General features: G+C 41.3%; 1 protein-coding gene and 1 long non-coding RNA gene across 3 annotated transcripts in view; one reads left to right on the top strand and one right to left on the bottom strand.

Annotated features, from left to right (window-relative positions):
- Positions 1-13,385, bottom strand: part of LOC114314639 (myosin-12-like) — a 46,465-nt gene extending 33,080 nt beyond the window's left edge. The window contains exons 1-10 of one of the 2 annotated variants that reach the window (XM_082916136.1): positions 13,252-13,385; positions 13,018-13,146; positions 11,627-11,770; positions 11,358-11,503; positions 11,113-11,272; positions 10,974-11,032; positions 10,705-10,864; positions 10,467-10,616; positions 10,221-10,357; positions 9,977-10,123 (exon numbers count right to left, since the gene is read on the bottom strand). In XM_082916136.1, coding sequence (XP_082772262.1) covers positions 9,977-10,123; positions 10,221-10,357; positions 10,467-10,616; positions 10,705-10,864; positions 10,974-11,032; positions 11,113-11,272; positions 11,358-11,503; positions 11,627-11,770; positions 13,018-13,146; positions 13,252-13,254 — 1,235 coding nt within the window. In that variant the 5' untranslated portion in view covers positions 13,255-13,385. Of the gene's footprint in view, positions 1-9,976; positions 10,124-10,220; positions 10,358-10,466; positions 10,617-10,704; positions 10,865-10,973; positions 11,033-11,112; positions 11,273-11,357; positions 11,504-11,626; positions 11,771-13,017; positions 13,167-13,251 lie in introns of those variants that run through there. The other variant, XM_082916135.1, reaches the window with a different exon arrangement.
- Positions 11,041-11,728, top strand: LOC145820461 (uncharacterized). Its single transcript, XR_014362047.1, has 3 exons — positions 11,041-11,178; positions 11,307-11,497; positions 11,610-11,728. It is a non-coding gene; the product is annotated as an uncharacterized LOC145820461 (long non-coding RNA).
- Positions 13,386-16,395: the final 3,010 nt, after the last annotated feature.

Here is a 16,395-nt window from a genome sequence, read left to right as displayed (position 1 = left end):
AAGAACTCCCCGAGAGGAGTCCAGAACAGCAAAAACAGAGCCCAGAGGAGCTTCGACGTGCCGTCACGCGCCAGGAGAAGATTGCGCGTGAAACCCACACGCCACACGCGCCCCACGCGCTGCTCAGTGAAGAAAACGACCTAGTCAGCCGACACGTCAGCCACGTGTCAGCCACGGGTCGGACACGTGCCCTGCCCAGTCAGCCTGAGCCGCTGACCAAGCCGCGTTGACCAGCCGTCAAGCCGAGTTGACTGCGCCGTCAAGCCGAGTTGACCAGCCGTCAAGCCGCGTTGATCGCGCCGCCTGCGCCGTTGACCGAGCCGTTGACCAGCCGTTGACCGGAGAAATTATCCGGTGCATCTCAGCGCACCAGATTCTGCAAATCTGACCCGTCCAAAGTGTTTTTGCCAGATCGGAGCCATTCGGAGTCCGTTTTTGACGATCCAATAGTGCTTCCCAACTATTTGGAGTATTCCGGATACATCTGTACGGTCAGTTTTTTGAATTGAAGTTTCTAAAAAATGGCAGAATCTAGATCAACCGAGTCCGTAAGTAATTCAGCCAGTACAAGCACTTCTAGGCATTGGACCCCGGTGTCCCATGCCAAGTTCGAGATAGAGAAGTTCGATGGAAACAGCAACTTCGGCATGTGGAGATGCAAAGTTAAGGATATGCTTGTCCAAATGAACCTGCACTTCACTCTGGGAGACAAACCAGATGACCTGGACGAGATAGAATGGGAGATGGTGAATCTCCTGGCCTGCAGTTCCATCCGAATTTGCCTTGCAAAAGAGGAGAAGTATGTCTTTACAGAATATGATATTGCGAAGAAGCTTTGGAAGGCGCTGGAAGATAAGTTCATGACAAAGAGCATTGAGAACCGGCTCTACTTGAGGAAGAGGTTGTTTCGTTTCGACTACATTAAAGGTATTTCGATGAACGAACTGTTGCGGATCGGGGGCACACCAGGGAACTCAAACAAGCAATAACACACAAGATTTAACGTGGTTCGGCAAGTCGCCTACGTCCACGGGCAGCGGATTCACTATATTGAACAAAATGGTAAGAATTACAACACTCTCTGTAATTCTCTCTCTCTCTTTGCTCTCTAAGCTCACACCTTCCTGTTATCTCAGCTGTACATCTCAACTCTCCTTAGCTTCTCTATATATAGAGATTACAAATGCAAGAGAAAGTCTTTGAAATGAGCTGGCTGCCAGCCCATTGTTGTGCTTTCGGTGGCTTTCCAGATTGATGCTTCACATGGCTTCTCATGGCCTCATGGCCAACTCACATGGCCTCATGGCTTCCCCACCATGTAGCTGGCTGCCACTTTCCATCACATGGCCAGAATCTGTAGCTAATATTCAACAAATCTCCACCTTGGCGAGGATTCTCTTATCCAATATAGTGATCGATCAACACTGCCATGCACCCGAAGGTGCTCAGTTCCGAGAGATGTTGACCAAGTCCAAACAATGTTGGAACTTGATCCCAGAAACTACCTTTGTGAGAATATCGGCCGGATTATCTGCAGTACCAATCTTTTGAAGCAGAATATCCCCTTCATTCACAATTTCTCGGATGAAATGGAAACGGACATCAATGTGCTTGGTGCGGGCATGATGAACCTGGTTCTTTGCCAAACAAATGGCACTCTGACTGTCACAAAACACCTCAACGTGCTTCTGAACAATTCCCAAGTCTTCAATCAACCCATGTAGCCAAATAGCTTCCTTAAAGGCTTCCGTCACTGCCATGTACTCTGCCTCTATAGTAGACAAAGCCACCGTTGACTAAAGCGTTGACCTCCAACTTACCGGCCCTTTAGCAAGCGTAAATAAATACCCTGTTGTTGACCGGCGTTTGTCTAAGTCACCAGCATAATCTGAGTCCACATATCCTTCCAAATTCTGCCCGAGTCGGTTATCTCTCTCGAACTTCAATCCCAGATTGACCGTGCCATGTAAGTACCTTAGGATCCATTTCACTGCCTGCCAGTGATCTTTTCCTGGATCATGCATATACCTGCTTACCATACTCACAGCATGCGAGATGTCAGGCCGTGTACAAACCATAGCATACATTAATGCACCAACTGCATTTGCATATGAAACCTGTGCCATATGCTTCCGTTCTTCTTCTGTGCGTGGAGACAACGAAGCACTAAGCTTGAAATGAGGGGCCAATGGTGTACTTACAGCTTTGGTTTTCCCATTGATGCCAAATCTGTCTAACACCTCTTTCAGATACTGGGTTTGTGTCAGACAAACCGTGCCCTTCTTCCTATCTCTCTTGATCTCCATGCCAAGAACTTTCTTTGCTTCTCCCAAATCGTTCATTTCAAACTCCCTTGCTAACTGTGCCTTGAGTTTGTCAATCTCCACCTTGCTCGTAGATGCAATCAGCATATCATCTACATATAAGAGAAAATAGATGAAGGAATCGTCGGGAAGCTTACGGAAATATACACAATGATCAAATTGACTTCTTGTGTATTCTGTCTCCATCATGAACCGATCAAATCGCTTGTACCACTGTCTCGGGGATTGCTTCAATCCGTACAACGATTTGTTCAGCTTACAGGCCCAATTCTCTTTTCCAGCAATTTTGAAACCATCTGGCTGGGACATGTATATCTCCTCTTCAAGATCTCCATGTAAGAAGGCAGTTTTGACGTCGAGTTGGGCGAGCTCGAGATCAAACTGTGCAACCAAAGCTAACAAGATGCGAATAGACGTGTGCTTCACAACAGGTGAGAATACCTCATTGTAGTCTATTCCTTCGTTCTGAGCATAGCCTTTAGCTACCAATCTAGCTTTGAATCTGATGTTGTCTCTGCCTGGAATGCCTTCCTTCTTGGTGTAAACCCACTTACACCCAATTGCTTTCTTGCCTTTTGGAAGTTGCACCAACTCCCAAGTCTGGTTCTTGTGAAGTGACCCGATCTCTTCATCCATAGCCTCCTTCCATTTGACACTTTCTGCATTATGCACGGCTTCTTTGAAAGTGCAAGGAACATTGTCTTCAATGATTGGAAGTGCATAGGCTACCATATCGGTCATCCAACTGGGTTGCTTAGTAACCCTTTTTCCTTTCCTGATTGCAATGGGTTCTGATTGTTGCGGAGCCTCTGGATCTTCATTTTCATCTGAACTCTCTTCAGAGCTATCCTCTGAGACTACTTCAGGATGGTTGATTGGCTGACTAGTCTTTGCTGGAGTCTCAAACTCCACCTGCACTGACTTCTTCAATGCTTCCTCATTCTGTTGAGGATTTGGTTGCTTCAGCATTGCAGACTCATCAAAGGTAACCTCTCTTCTGATGAGAACTTTCTTTGATTCAGGGCACCACAGTCTGTATCCCTTGACACCGTCACCGAAGCCCAAGAAGATGGCTTTCTTGGCTCTTGGATCCAACTTAGATTCTGTAACATGAAAATATGCTGGACATCCAAAGATACGTAACTGATCATAATCAGTAACTGGGACTCCTGACCATACCTCCATGGGAGTACCCTTCATTGCAACCAATGCTCCTCGAACAACTTTAAGGACTCCACCTTCCATGGTTACTCTGTAACCTTTGGAGTCTAAAACTCCCACTGAGATGAGATTCTTGGTTAGATCTGGTACATACCGTACATCTTCAAGAATTTTGATTGTTCCATCATGGATCTTCAGTTTAATTGTTCCAATCCCCTTTGTCTGGCAAGCTTGGTCGTTGCCCATCAGCACAACTCCTCCATCGAACTCTCGTAAGCTCGAGAACCACTGCTTGTTAGGACACATGTGGAATGAACATCCGGAATCTATTATCCATTCATCAGACTGGCCATATGATGAAACTGTGAAGGCTCCTCCTTCATCATTATCTCCATCTCGTGCAATATTCACCTTCTCTTCTGTCTTGTCTTTATTTGGACAATCTTTTGCCCAATGCCCCTTTTGGCGACAAGCTGCACACTCGTCTTTTGCAAGACGTCTTTTGTCTGAAGGTTTCCCCCTGGATTTTGAGCGAGACTTTCCTCGCCCTGTATTTCTTCTGTTATTTGTTCTGCCTCTGACTGTTAATGCCTCGGATGTTGAGTCCCTGTTTGCAGACTTATCTTTCCTTCTGAACTCATTGTTCACCAAGGCGTTTGCAACATCAATATACTTGATCTTTTCTTTACCGTACAGTAAAGTAGTAGTGAGATGATCATACGAGTCAGGCAAGGAATTTAACAATAACAGTGCTTTGTCTTCATCACCAACTTGATCATCCAAATTCTTCAAATCCGTAATAATTTTGTTGAAGTTATTTAGGTGTTCGTGTTGCGGATCGGGGGCATACTAGGGAACTTAAACAAGCAATAACACATAAGATTTAACGTGGTTCGGCAAGTCGCCTACGTCCACGGGCAGCGGATTCACTATATTGAACAAAATGGTAAGAATTACAACACTCTCTGTAATTCTCTCTCTCTCTTTGCGCTCTAAGCTCACACCAGGGCTCTGATACCAAGAGGTGTGAGCTTAGAGAGCAAAGAGAGAGAGAGAGAATTACAGAGAGTGTTGTAATTCTTACCATTTTGTTCAATATAGTGAATCCGCTGCCCGTGGACGTAGGCGACTTGCCGAACCACGTTAAATCTTGTGTGTTATTGCTTGTTTGAGTTCCCTGGTGTGCCCCCGATCCGCAACAATTGGTATCAGAGCTCGGGTTGCAAAAAATCGAATTTTTCCCGAAAGTGCCCAGATTTCGAAGTGCTCAAAATCCACTTTTGACCATACCAGGAGGAAGAACTCCCCGAGAGGAGTCCAGAACAGCAAAAACAGAGCCCAAAGGAGCTTCGACGCGCCGTCACGCGCCAGGAGAAGATTGCGCGTGAAACCCACGCGCCCCACGCGCCCCACGCGCTGCTCAGTGAAGAAGACGACCTAGTCAGCCGACACGTCAGCCACGTGTCAACCACGTGTCGGACACGTGCCCTGCCCAGTCAGCCTGAGCCGCTGACCAAGCCGCGTTGACCAGCCGTCAAGTCGAGTTGACTGCGCCGTCAAGCCGCGTTGACCGCGCCGCCGATCCTCCGTTGACCGCGCCGCCTGCGCCGTTGACCGAGCCGTTGACCGGAGAAATTATCCGGTGCATCTCAGCGCACCAGATTCTGCAAATCTGACCCGTCCAAAGTGTTTTTGCCAGATCGGAGCCATTCGGAGTCCGTTTTTGACGATCCAATAGTGCTTCCCAACTATTTGGAGTATTCCGGACACATCTGTACAGTCAGTTTTTTGAATTGAAGTTTCTAAAAAATGGCAGAATCTAGATCAACCGAGTCCGTAAGTAATTCAGCCAGTACAAACACTTCTAGGCATTGGACCCCAGTGTCCCATGCCAAGTTCGAGGTAGAGAAGTTCAATGGAAGCAGCAACTTCGGCATGTGGAGATGCGAAGTTAAGGATATGCTTGTCCAAATGAACTTGCACTTCACTCTGGGGGACAAACCAGATGACCTGGACGAGATAGAATGGGAGAGGGTAAATCTCCTGGCCTGCAGTTCCATCCGACTTTGCCTTGCAAAAGAGGAGAAGTATGCCTTTACAGAATATGATATTGCGAAGAAGCTTTGGAAGGCGCTGGAAGATAAGTTCATGACAAAGAGCATTGAGAACCGGCTCTACTTGAGGAAGAGGTTGTTTCGTTTCGACTACATTAAAGGTATTTCGATGAACGAACACCTAAATAACTTCAACAAAATTATTACGGATTTGAAGAATTTAGATGATCAAGTTGGTGATGAAGACAAAGCACTGTTATTGTTAAATTCCTTGCCTGACTCGTATGATCATCTCACTACTACTTTACTGTATGGTAAAGAGAAGATCAAGTATATTGATGTTGCAAACGCCTTGGTGAACAATGAGTTCAGAAGGAAAGATAAGTCTGCAAACAGGGACTCAACATCCGAGGCATTAACAGTCAGAGGCAGAACAAATAACAGAAGAAATACAGGGCGAGGAAAGTCTCGCTCAAAATCCAGGGGGAAACCTTCAGACAAAAGACGTCTTACAAAAGACGAGTGTGCAGCTTGTCGCCAGAAGGGGCATTGGGCAAAAGATTGTCCAAATAAAGACAAGACAGAAGAGAAGGTGAATATTGCACGAGATGGAGATAATGATGAAGGAGGAGCCTTCACAGTTTCATCATATGGCCAGTCTGATGAATGGATAATAGATTCCGGATGTTCATTCCATATGTGTCCTAACAAGCAGTGGTTCTCGAGCTTACGAGAGTTCGATGGAGGAGTTGTGCTGATGGGCAACGACCAAGCTTGCCAGACAAAGGGGATTGGAACAATTAAACTGAAGATCCATGATGGAATAATCAGAATTCTTGAAGATGTACGGTATGTACCAGATCTAACCAAGAATCTCATCTCAGTGGGAGTTTTAGACTCCAAAGGTTACAGAGTAACCATGGAAGGTGGAGTCCTTAAAGTTGTTCGAGGAGCATTGGTTGCAATGAAGGGTACTCGACAGGGAAATTTATATTTCCTAGATGGCTCTACAGTCACAGGGAGAGTGGCTGTCTCCACCAGTTCCAGCTCAGAAGATGATGCATCAGACACTTCCAAACTTTGGCACATGCGCCTAGGGCATGTCGGTGAGAAGGCTTTACAAGGGTTGGTAAAGCAAGGCCTGTTGAAAGGCGCCAAGACGGGGAAGCTTGAGTTCTGCGAGCATTGTGTATTGGGCAAGCAAACAAGAATCAAGTTTGGTACTGCAATTCACCGTACCAAAGGGATTCTAGCCTACGTCCACACCGACGTATGGGGTCCTTCCAAGAATGCTTCGTTGGGAGGTAAACACTACTTTGTGTCGTTCATTGATGATTTCTCTAGAAGAGTTTCGATTTATACAATGAAACACAAAGATGAAGTCTTAGACATCTTTCTTACGTGGAAGAAGATGATTGAGACCCAGACAGGCAGACGGATCAAGAAGCTCAGATCTGACAATGGTGGAGAATATACATCAGATCCCTTCTTTGAGGTTTGCCAGAATGCAGGGATAGTGAGACATTTCACAGTTCCTGGAACACCGCAGCAGAATGGAGTTGCAGAACGCATGAACCGCACTTTGGTGGAGAAAGTCCGGTGTATGCTGTCACAGTCTGGATTGAGCAAGGCATTTTGGGGCGAGACATTGAACTATGCTCGTCATCTTGTCAACAGACTACCTACTGCAGCATTAGATGGGAAGACTCCCATGGAGGTATGGTCAGGAGTCCCAGTTACTGATTATGATCAGTTACGTATCTTTGGATGTCCAGCATATTTTTATGTTACAGAATCTAAGTTGGATCCAAGAGCCAAGAAAGCCATCTTCTTGGGCTTCGGTGACGGTGTCAAGGGATACAGACTGTGGTGCCCTGAATCAAAGAAAGTTCTCATCAGAAGAGACGTTACCTTTGATGAGTCTGCAATGCTGAAGCAACCAGATCCTCAACAGAATGAGGAAGCATTGAAGAAGTCAGTGCAGGTGGAGTTTGAGACTCCAGCAAAGACTAGTCAGCCAATCAACCATCCTGAAGAAGTCTCAGAGGATAGCTCTGAAGAGAGTTCAGATGAAAATGAAGATCCAGAGGCTCCGCAACAATCAGAACCCATTGCAATCAGGAAAGGAAAAAGGGTTGCTAAGCAACCCAGTTGGATGACCTGATATGGTAGCCTATGCACTTCCAATCATTGAAGACAATGTTCCTTGCACTTTCAAAGAAGCCGTGCATAATGCAGAAAGTGTCAAATGGAAGGAGGCTATGGATGAAGAGATCGGGTCACTTCACAAGAACCAGACTTGGGAGTTGGTGCAACTTCCAAAAGGCAAGAAAGCAATTGGGTGTAAGTGGGTTTACACCAAGAAGGAAGGCATTCCAGGCAGAGACAACATCAGATTCAAAGCTAGATTGGTAGCTAAAGGCTATGCTCAGAACGAAGGAATAGACTACAATGAGGTATTCTCACCTGTTGTGAAACACACGTCTATTCGCATCTTGTTAGCTTTGGTTGCACAGTTTGATCTCGAGTTCGCCCAACTCGACGTCAAAACTGCCTTCTTACATGGAGATCTTGAAGAGGAGATATACATGTCCCAGCCAGATGGTTTCAAAATTGCTGGAAAAGAGAATTGGGCCTGTAAGCTGAACAAATCGTTGTACGGATTGAAGCAATCCCCGAGACAGTGGTACAAGCGATTTGATCGGTTCATAATGGAGACAGAATACACAAGAAGTCAATTTGATCATTGTGTATATTTCCATAAGCTTCCCGACGATTCCTTCATCTATTTGCTCTTATATGTAGATGATATGCTGATTGCATCTACGAGCAAGGTGGAGATTGACAAACTCAAGGCACAGTTAGCAAGGGAGTTTGAAATGAAGGATTTGGGAGAAGCAAAGAAAGTTCTTGGCATGGAGATCAAGAGAGACAGGAAGAAGGGCACGGTTTGTCTGACACAAACCCAGTATCTGAAAAAGGTGTTAGACAGATTTGGCATCAATGGGAAAACCAAAGCTGTAAGTACACCATTGGCCCCTCATTTCAAGCTTAGTGCTTCGTTGTCTCCACGAACAGAAGAAGAACGGAAGCATATGGCACAGGTTTCATATGCAAATGCAGTTGGTGCATTAATGTATGCTATGGTTTGTACACGGCCTGACATCTCGCATGCTGTGAGTATGGTAAGCAGGTATATGCATGATCCAGGAAAAGATCACTGGCAGGCAGTGAAATGGATCCTAAGGTACACACATGGCACGGTCAATCTGGGATTGAAGTTCGAGAGAGATAACCGACTCGGGTAGAATTTGGAAGGATATGTGGACTCAGATTATGCTGGTGACTTAGACAAACGCCGGTCAACAACAGAGTATTTATTTACGCTTGCTAAAGGGCCGGTAAGTTGGAGGTCAACGCTTCAGTCAACGGTGGCTTTGTCTACTACAGAGGCAGAGTACATGGCAGTGACGGAAGCCTTTAAGGAAGCTATTTGGCTACATGGGTTGATTGAAGACTTGGGAATTGTTCAGAAGCACGTTGAGGTGTTTTGTGACAGTCAGAGTGCCATTTGTTTGGCAAAGAACCAGGTTCATCATGCCCGCACCAAGCACATTGATGTCCGTTTCCATTTCATCCGAGAAATTGTGAATGAAGGGGATATTCTGCTTCAAAAGATTGGTATTGCAGATAATCCGGCCGATATGCTCACAAAGGTAGTTTCTGGGATCAAGCTCCAACATTGTTTGGACTTGGTCAACATCTCTCGGAACTGAGCACCTTCGGGTGCATGGCAGTGTTGATCGATCACTATATTGGATAAGAGAATCCTCGCCAAGGTGGAGATTTGTTGAACATTGGCTACAGATTCTGGCCATGTGATGGAAAGTGGCAGCCAGCTACATGGTGGGGAAGCCATGAGGCCATGTGAGTTGGCCATGAGGCCATGAGAAGCCATGTGAAGCATCAATCTGGAAAGCCACCGAAAGCACAACAATGGGCTGGCAGCCAGCTCATTTCAAAGACTTTCTCTTGCATTTGTAATCTCTATATATAGAGAAGCTAAGGAGAGTTAAGATGTACAGCTGAGATAACAGGAAGGTGTGAGCTTAGAGAGCAAAGAGAGAGAGAGAATTACAGAGAGTGTTGTAATTCTTACAATTTTGTTCAATATAGTGAATCCGCTGCCCGTGGACGTAGGCGACTTGCCGAACCACGTTAAATCTTGTGTGTTATTGCTTGTTTGAGTTCCCTGGTGTGCCCCCGATCCGCAACAGTTTACTCAGCTCAGATGAGGAATCTGAGACACCAGACATTTTTGTTTCCTCCTTCCAAATGTAATTGATCAAGCAGGAGTATAAATGTCTGACGTTGGAGTGCTATCAGTCTGGAGGGAAAAAAAATTGAAATTCAAAGAGGTGTGTTTGATTTACTTGCCAATCAAAAAGCCTGGAGTATATTGTCTTTGCCAGGGCATCACGACTTGTGACAGCTGAAGCTGGATCTAGTGGTTTTGTAATATTTCCATCTGGAGTTACTATCACACGCTTGCAAAGTGAGTCTTCAAGTGCTTTCTCATCACACCTGGATATAAGCATATTAAGATGATATAAGTATATAGTTGAAGTCTTGAAGATGTACCAAACTGTATTTAATAGGTCAAATTGATTAGAGTTCTGACATGAGTAGCTCTGCAGCTGTTTGAAGATGGTAGCGTGCTTTCTCATCTTTCAGTTTTGAAGAATCTGTTTCATTCCCTTTGATGAAGTCTATGTTTCCAAGATGAAGTATTGCAGCTACCACACGGAATATAGCATTCTACAAAAAAATTAAAATAAAATTCATTATATTAATTTGGATTTGTAAAATGGCTCATTTCACTCATTCTCTCTGTTTTTGCACATAGTGGACACACACACACACGCACCTGCTCGTCCTGGCTGATTCCTACAATATCCATGGCATTTCTGGTCTCCAGATATTCCCTTGCATCATCCACATTTGCCACTTCATAACAATTGGTTTGATTTAGATAGTGGTATGTTTTTGGGTCTCCTAGTTTGAATTTCTTCACATCCTGGAATAAAATATTACTGTTAGCTCACTATGTATGGTTATTGTTGTGTCACGTCAGTGGTGATTTAGATTCGATTGCATAAGCTCACTTCAGGTGGGGCTGCACAGAGCATGTAAAAGCAGTGGTAGTTCCTCTCTGGGTCAGAGACTTGGCAAACACGCGATCTTTCAAGAAGATATGTTCGAACTGCAGCTCCAGAGATCTTCCCATGCTTATCGAATTGGATCTCTACAAATTTACCAAAACGACTGGTACAACCATTCAGTCATGTAAATTTTCTTGTAAGTCAAACCATAGAAGTAGATAGAATGAAAAATAGGATATATTTGAAGGAACAAAAGCATCAAACTAGTTCACCTGGAATTGTTGTTTTTCACGGTTTTGGCATTCCCAAATGCTTCCAAGACCGGGTTGGACTGAAAATTCAAAATGCCAAATGATCACAAAATTTATAATATCACTTAAAATATATGAAGTAATGTTGACTTTTACAGACCTCTAATACTTGTTGTTCAACTGTTCTTCCTCCTTCAGCACCAGATCTGCCCCCCATGAATGCAAGGTATCTCATAAGCATTTTTGTTGTCTCTGTTTTACCAGCCCCACTCTCTCCACTTACCAAGATGGATTGGCTTCCATGTTCATGTATCATTGCCCTAATATTGAATTATTGAATTAAATCTTTGTCAGATTATGCATGTTATTTTGGAGATCATTTGGTTGCACCCAATTTAGATATACCTGTAACAAGCGTCTGCAATGGCAAAAAGATGTGGATTTAGCTCACCAAAAGCTGCGCCTTTGTATTGTTCCATCATGTGGATGTCGTACAAGTGTGGAAGTCTCCGGAAAGGATTCACCGCTATTAGAATATTCCCAGTGTAAGTCTGCTTATTTCAGGACCGATTATCAGTTTTCTAGTTGTTTTGCAGATATAAATTATAAGGATTTCACTTTATTACTAAATTTTACTGCAAATTTGGTTTTCATTAGGCTATATGAGCACTCACATATATCTCATTGAGAGAAAACCGAGAAGCAAGATTGTGAAGCACTCCCGGTTCATGGAGGTAAGCTAATTTGGTCATGTCATCAACCCCTGCTGGTGGTGCTTCTGTGTCTTTTGGATATATGCTTGAGACATCTGCAACTATCTGCATATGTTAAGGGAACTAATGCTTAGTTTAGATGTCTTCTTTTGCAAGTTCCTTAGGTAGTGTATGGAATGGAATGATCATTCCATCAAATTGTACATTCTTATGTTTGGTTGACTAAAAAATAATAAAAAATACATTGCAAATGGAATCATCATTCACCATTATAAGAGAACGATCATTCTATAGGGGAGTCTAAGAAATGACCATTCTGTTCTATCTCATTCCAATCAACCAAATAGAGCATAAGACATTGAAGATCACTTGACATTTATGAAAGCAAACATAGATATACTAATTCAGGGGACATTTGGACCCAAATCTGTTCATTATTCTCAACCGGTTTTTGCACTTTAATTTGGAAGGGAACGATCTCCTTTGTCTCAATGACTGAAGCAATGGCTGTTATTACTATAATAAGATATTGCCTAAAATTTTTAAATAATAACACGGGCAAGTCTATGCTGGGATATTAATGTTTCATTTTGACTTTCCAACCAAACTTGCAAAGTACTAACAGAGCCAAGAACCCTTTAGGCTATGTTTGGTTAGCAGATTTCATGAGGCAAATAGAAATGGAAATGAAAACGGAAATAGAAACATTGGAGAAAGAATTGATAGGATTCGAATTTCAAGCTATGTTTGGTTGAGTTGGGAAATGGAGACAGAAAGAAGCCTAAATGAATCCAAAAGACAAAAAGTGGGATTACATGTCCCTCTCACTTTCATTTCTCCTGTGTTTTTCATTATAACCACACAAAAAGTGGGATTGAATTTCCTTTTCTCTTTCCATTTCTCTCATCAAATCCTCTAACCAAACACATCCTTAGTGTCATTAGATTTTTCTTTTGTAGGATGGCAACTTTATTCAAGTTTTTCAGTTGTGTTACCTTTTGGCATTCTTGCAAACTGTGTGCATCTTGTGTCAATATTGAACTGTGTATATATTGCCACCAATGCCAGTTTACTACAACACAGTTTCTGACATTGATAAATGAAAATTGTCGAGAAAAAAGGCTTCAGTATTGCTAGTATGTCTTATTATTTAAGTAATATTTGTTATCTGCATTCAAACTTGTTATGCGGTTATATATTTACAGTGCCTAAAAGGAACAGATGTTATTTGTATGTTGTTTTAAATACTTATTGTAGTGATTCCTGCAATATTAGTGGAGCTAATGATCCTAGTGGTTTGATCATGTAGATACAATTGCTCTCGAATATAATGAGTGGAAAGATTATCTTACAGTTCTCCCATTTGTGGTAACTATTGTAGCATCTCTGTCTTTGATTTCTACAACTTCTCCGTCGATCCATGCAACTTCAGGATCCTCAGCCCACACGTGTGATCCGACTATGATGTTTACAGGAGTTCCCTTGATCATTGAAGAATCACAAAAAAGGTAATGTGGCCATTGTTTTACAGAGAATAGATTGATCAAGTTACTTGAAAATGAAGAAGATGAACCATGAAAGCTTACCATGATTGTGATTGTTCTATGTGATCATCTAATGCAGAATGGCAATGTAGAGAAGCAAATGGATTTTTGTTGTCTAGAGAGAGAATGGCAGTGCTACTGAGGAATGATGGAGTGAAGATTTGCTGGAAATAAAAAGTAGACAGAATGTTGAAAAGAAGAGGAAATCCCGGTGGTGGTAACTCAAAAGAAAAAAAAGGCAGAGATGCTGACTTGGCACCTTTTTTTTTTGCTTATTCGACACAGGATGCTAACTTGGCACCAAAAGAAGCATGCCAGTTGTGTGTAGGCAACACAGGGAATTCATGTGCAGTTGATGCAGGGGATAGTTTTTGTGTTAATGCTTATTGTTGCAGCCATCTGATGAGTGGACCCTTTGCTTTGCCAATGTTAAAGGCCATTGTGTTCCTAATTATGGTTGTGCATTGCCAATGCCAAGCTGTGGGGATTACTAGCTGTCATTGGAGTGGTTATAAAATTATGAAAGTGTCCCTTTGTGTAGTTGTTGCCTATACATACTTTCTCTTAAATCAATTGTACTATAGATGGGTTTTTATGATCCTTGTTGAAATAAAATGACTCCATTCTGTCCCACTAAATGTCTATGTTGATTATTGCTGCATGTTGTGTAATTTATTTGAAGCTTCAAGATGCAGTTTCATTCTCTCTCTCTCTCTCTCTCTCTCTCTCTCTCTCTCTCTTAAATTTTTTTTTTTTTTTTACCATTTTCCAAGACAACAAATAGCATTCATTTCTTTTTATTTATTTGATTTTTTTTTTTTTAGTGAAAAAAGGATAGGGGGTGATTAGCATGTGGCAATTCTCTTTAGGTGTGATTATAAGAATTCTTATGCTTTATGCTGTATTTGGTTGGGGGATTTGGGAAGAGATTTGGAAAGAGAAAATGAAAAGGTGTGTGAAACTAGGTGAAATGTAGGTATATTTTATTCACATTTCACCTAAGTTTTCCTTTTCCCTTTCCCTTTCCCTTTCCAAATCCCTGCTCAAATCCACCAACCAAACACAGCATTAGGGTTTAAATGGGCCTGATAAACGCAGGATAAAACACACAAGGATATGTAAGTATTCTCTCAAGATGAGTTTTAGTGATGGCTTATTTAATCCTATAGAGAGTATAGTGTGAAGGAACTGGTGATTCAAGATTAATGGATATTTTCAAAATGTGAACAAATTATATAATTGATTAGTTTAAAATGATGATACCTATTTAAAAAGTATATAAACCCAAATTGTGGACTCCACAATTTTAAACTAATATAATGGTTATATTTTGTTCACAAACTTTAAGAAGTGTGTCAAGAAAATTATAAGTCCTTTTGCTGCCAACTTGTTAGTTGCCCCAAGGAAAGAGGCGAGTTCTTCAAGCCAACAATGATACATTTGTAGAGGTACAAATGGATATATCCTTCAAATTCAAAAGTCAAATGGGATCAAAGAGGATCAGCTGGTGATTCTATTGGCATTGGTAAACAGATTTAAAAGAGAAAGGGGCTGCATCATGTTTCCAGATGATGGAAATTGGCTCCCACTGGACATCTGGAAAGGTCACATCCCTTTGGTGAGGCCCTCAATTTCTTCTCCAACTCACTCAATTTTAAAAAAATTATGCAGCGTTCTGCAACAACTACACAGTGCTTTAATTTGATTTTCATTGAAAGTGAACATGATTCAGTTTTAATTAAACTAAGATCAAATTATTACTTACGGTTTTATAAAATTTGAAACTAAATCGAATCATGATAATCTAGAACGAAATCATAAAAACATAATACGGCTTGATTTGGAACCATGGTTCTTATAAACCTTGTCATTATTCACAATATAATTACAACTTACTCAAACATCAAACAATAGATCATTATTTTACAAACAATAATTATTTAAAATTATTTCTGTCATTATATAAGAGCGTTTTGCAAGAGAAGATGGTTAAAAAACTTATAAATATATATGGGATACTAATAATATAGTCGAGTATCTATAATAAATAACAAATTATATATATATCAAAACAGTCTAGTTTGGTTTTAAACCGGAACCATAACTATAAAATCATAGATTGAACCCTGAAGTACAATTCGCCTATTTTAAAAATGCAGAATCAAATTGTGTATTAAGAAAACCAAACCAGATCATATGGTTTGGTCTGGATCGGACTAATTTGTGGTTTTTTCAATTTCTCTGCTTAGTCTTAATTTTTATTAGTTTAAATAGTGAAATTTATCAGTTTCATGCTGATTTTTAAGAAACAAAAAAACACATGTCACAGTATAGGTGTAAAGTATTACTCCAAAATTATCAACATTACTTCTCCCCAACTCTCGGGTGGTCATATGGGCCTCTTGTGGCTTTAAATTTTTATTTTTGTGAAGTGGTGAACAGATTGTAAGCTTTGAATCTGGGGGATGTCTATTCACATGGGAAAAGGGTCCTGTGTCGTGGGACACAGAAAAAGGCTCTCCCTCCCTTACTTTCCAACCAAGCTTTCTTCAACATTCTTCTTTTCTCTTTTTATTTTATTTTTATTTTATTTTTTATTGTTATGTTAATTAGTTGTTTTTATATTCATTGAAAGGGCTAATTATTAGTGTTCTTACTACTTGTAAAGCTGTTTTAATCAGAAGCAAAAATGGCATGCATGTGGCCTCTATAGTACACATCTTGGTTCCCAAAATTTTATACAGAGCAGTCTTTGCCATATACACTGCACATCTTGGTTCCCAAAATTTTACTTTTTCAATTAATTTTAAAATGAAAAAAAAAAATAGTAAAGTGTGGATATAAGATGCAAATTATTGGTAAGAAAATATAAATTTTTAGATCATTGCAAGTGTATTGAATGTGTTGATTTGAAGAAGGAAGAATTGGAATTTGGTGGCGTTATTTTCATTAACAATGAAAAAAGAGTAGAAAATGTGCCAAAGCCGCTCTAACGACATGGTTTAAATATCGTTAAAAATGAACAAACAAAATAAATAAATATATATATATATATATATATTTCCATCCTTAATGAACAAAAGGATGAAAACTACAGGGGCTATTCTGTAAATTCATGGCCATCTAAAATGAGAAAGTCTTTTGTGGGAGTGCTTTATTTTGGACCCCATTTTTTAACTTTTTTAT

The sequence above is a fragment of the Camellia sinensis genome, chromosome 2 (genome assembly GCF_055761805.1).
Source record: "Camellia sinensis isolate YWXY chromosome 2, ASM5576180v1, whole genome shotgun sequence".
NCBI classification, from domain to species: Eukaryota; Viridiplantae; Streptophyta; class Magnoliopsida; order Ericales; family Theaceae; genus Camellia; species Camellia sinensis.
The sequence above is the reverse complement of the archived record's forward strand: the minus strand, read 5'-3'. Positions and strand labels throughout refer to the sequence as shown.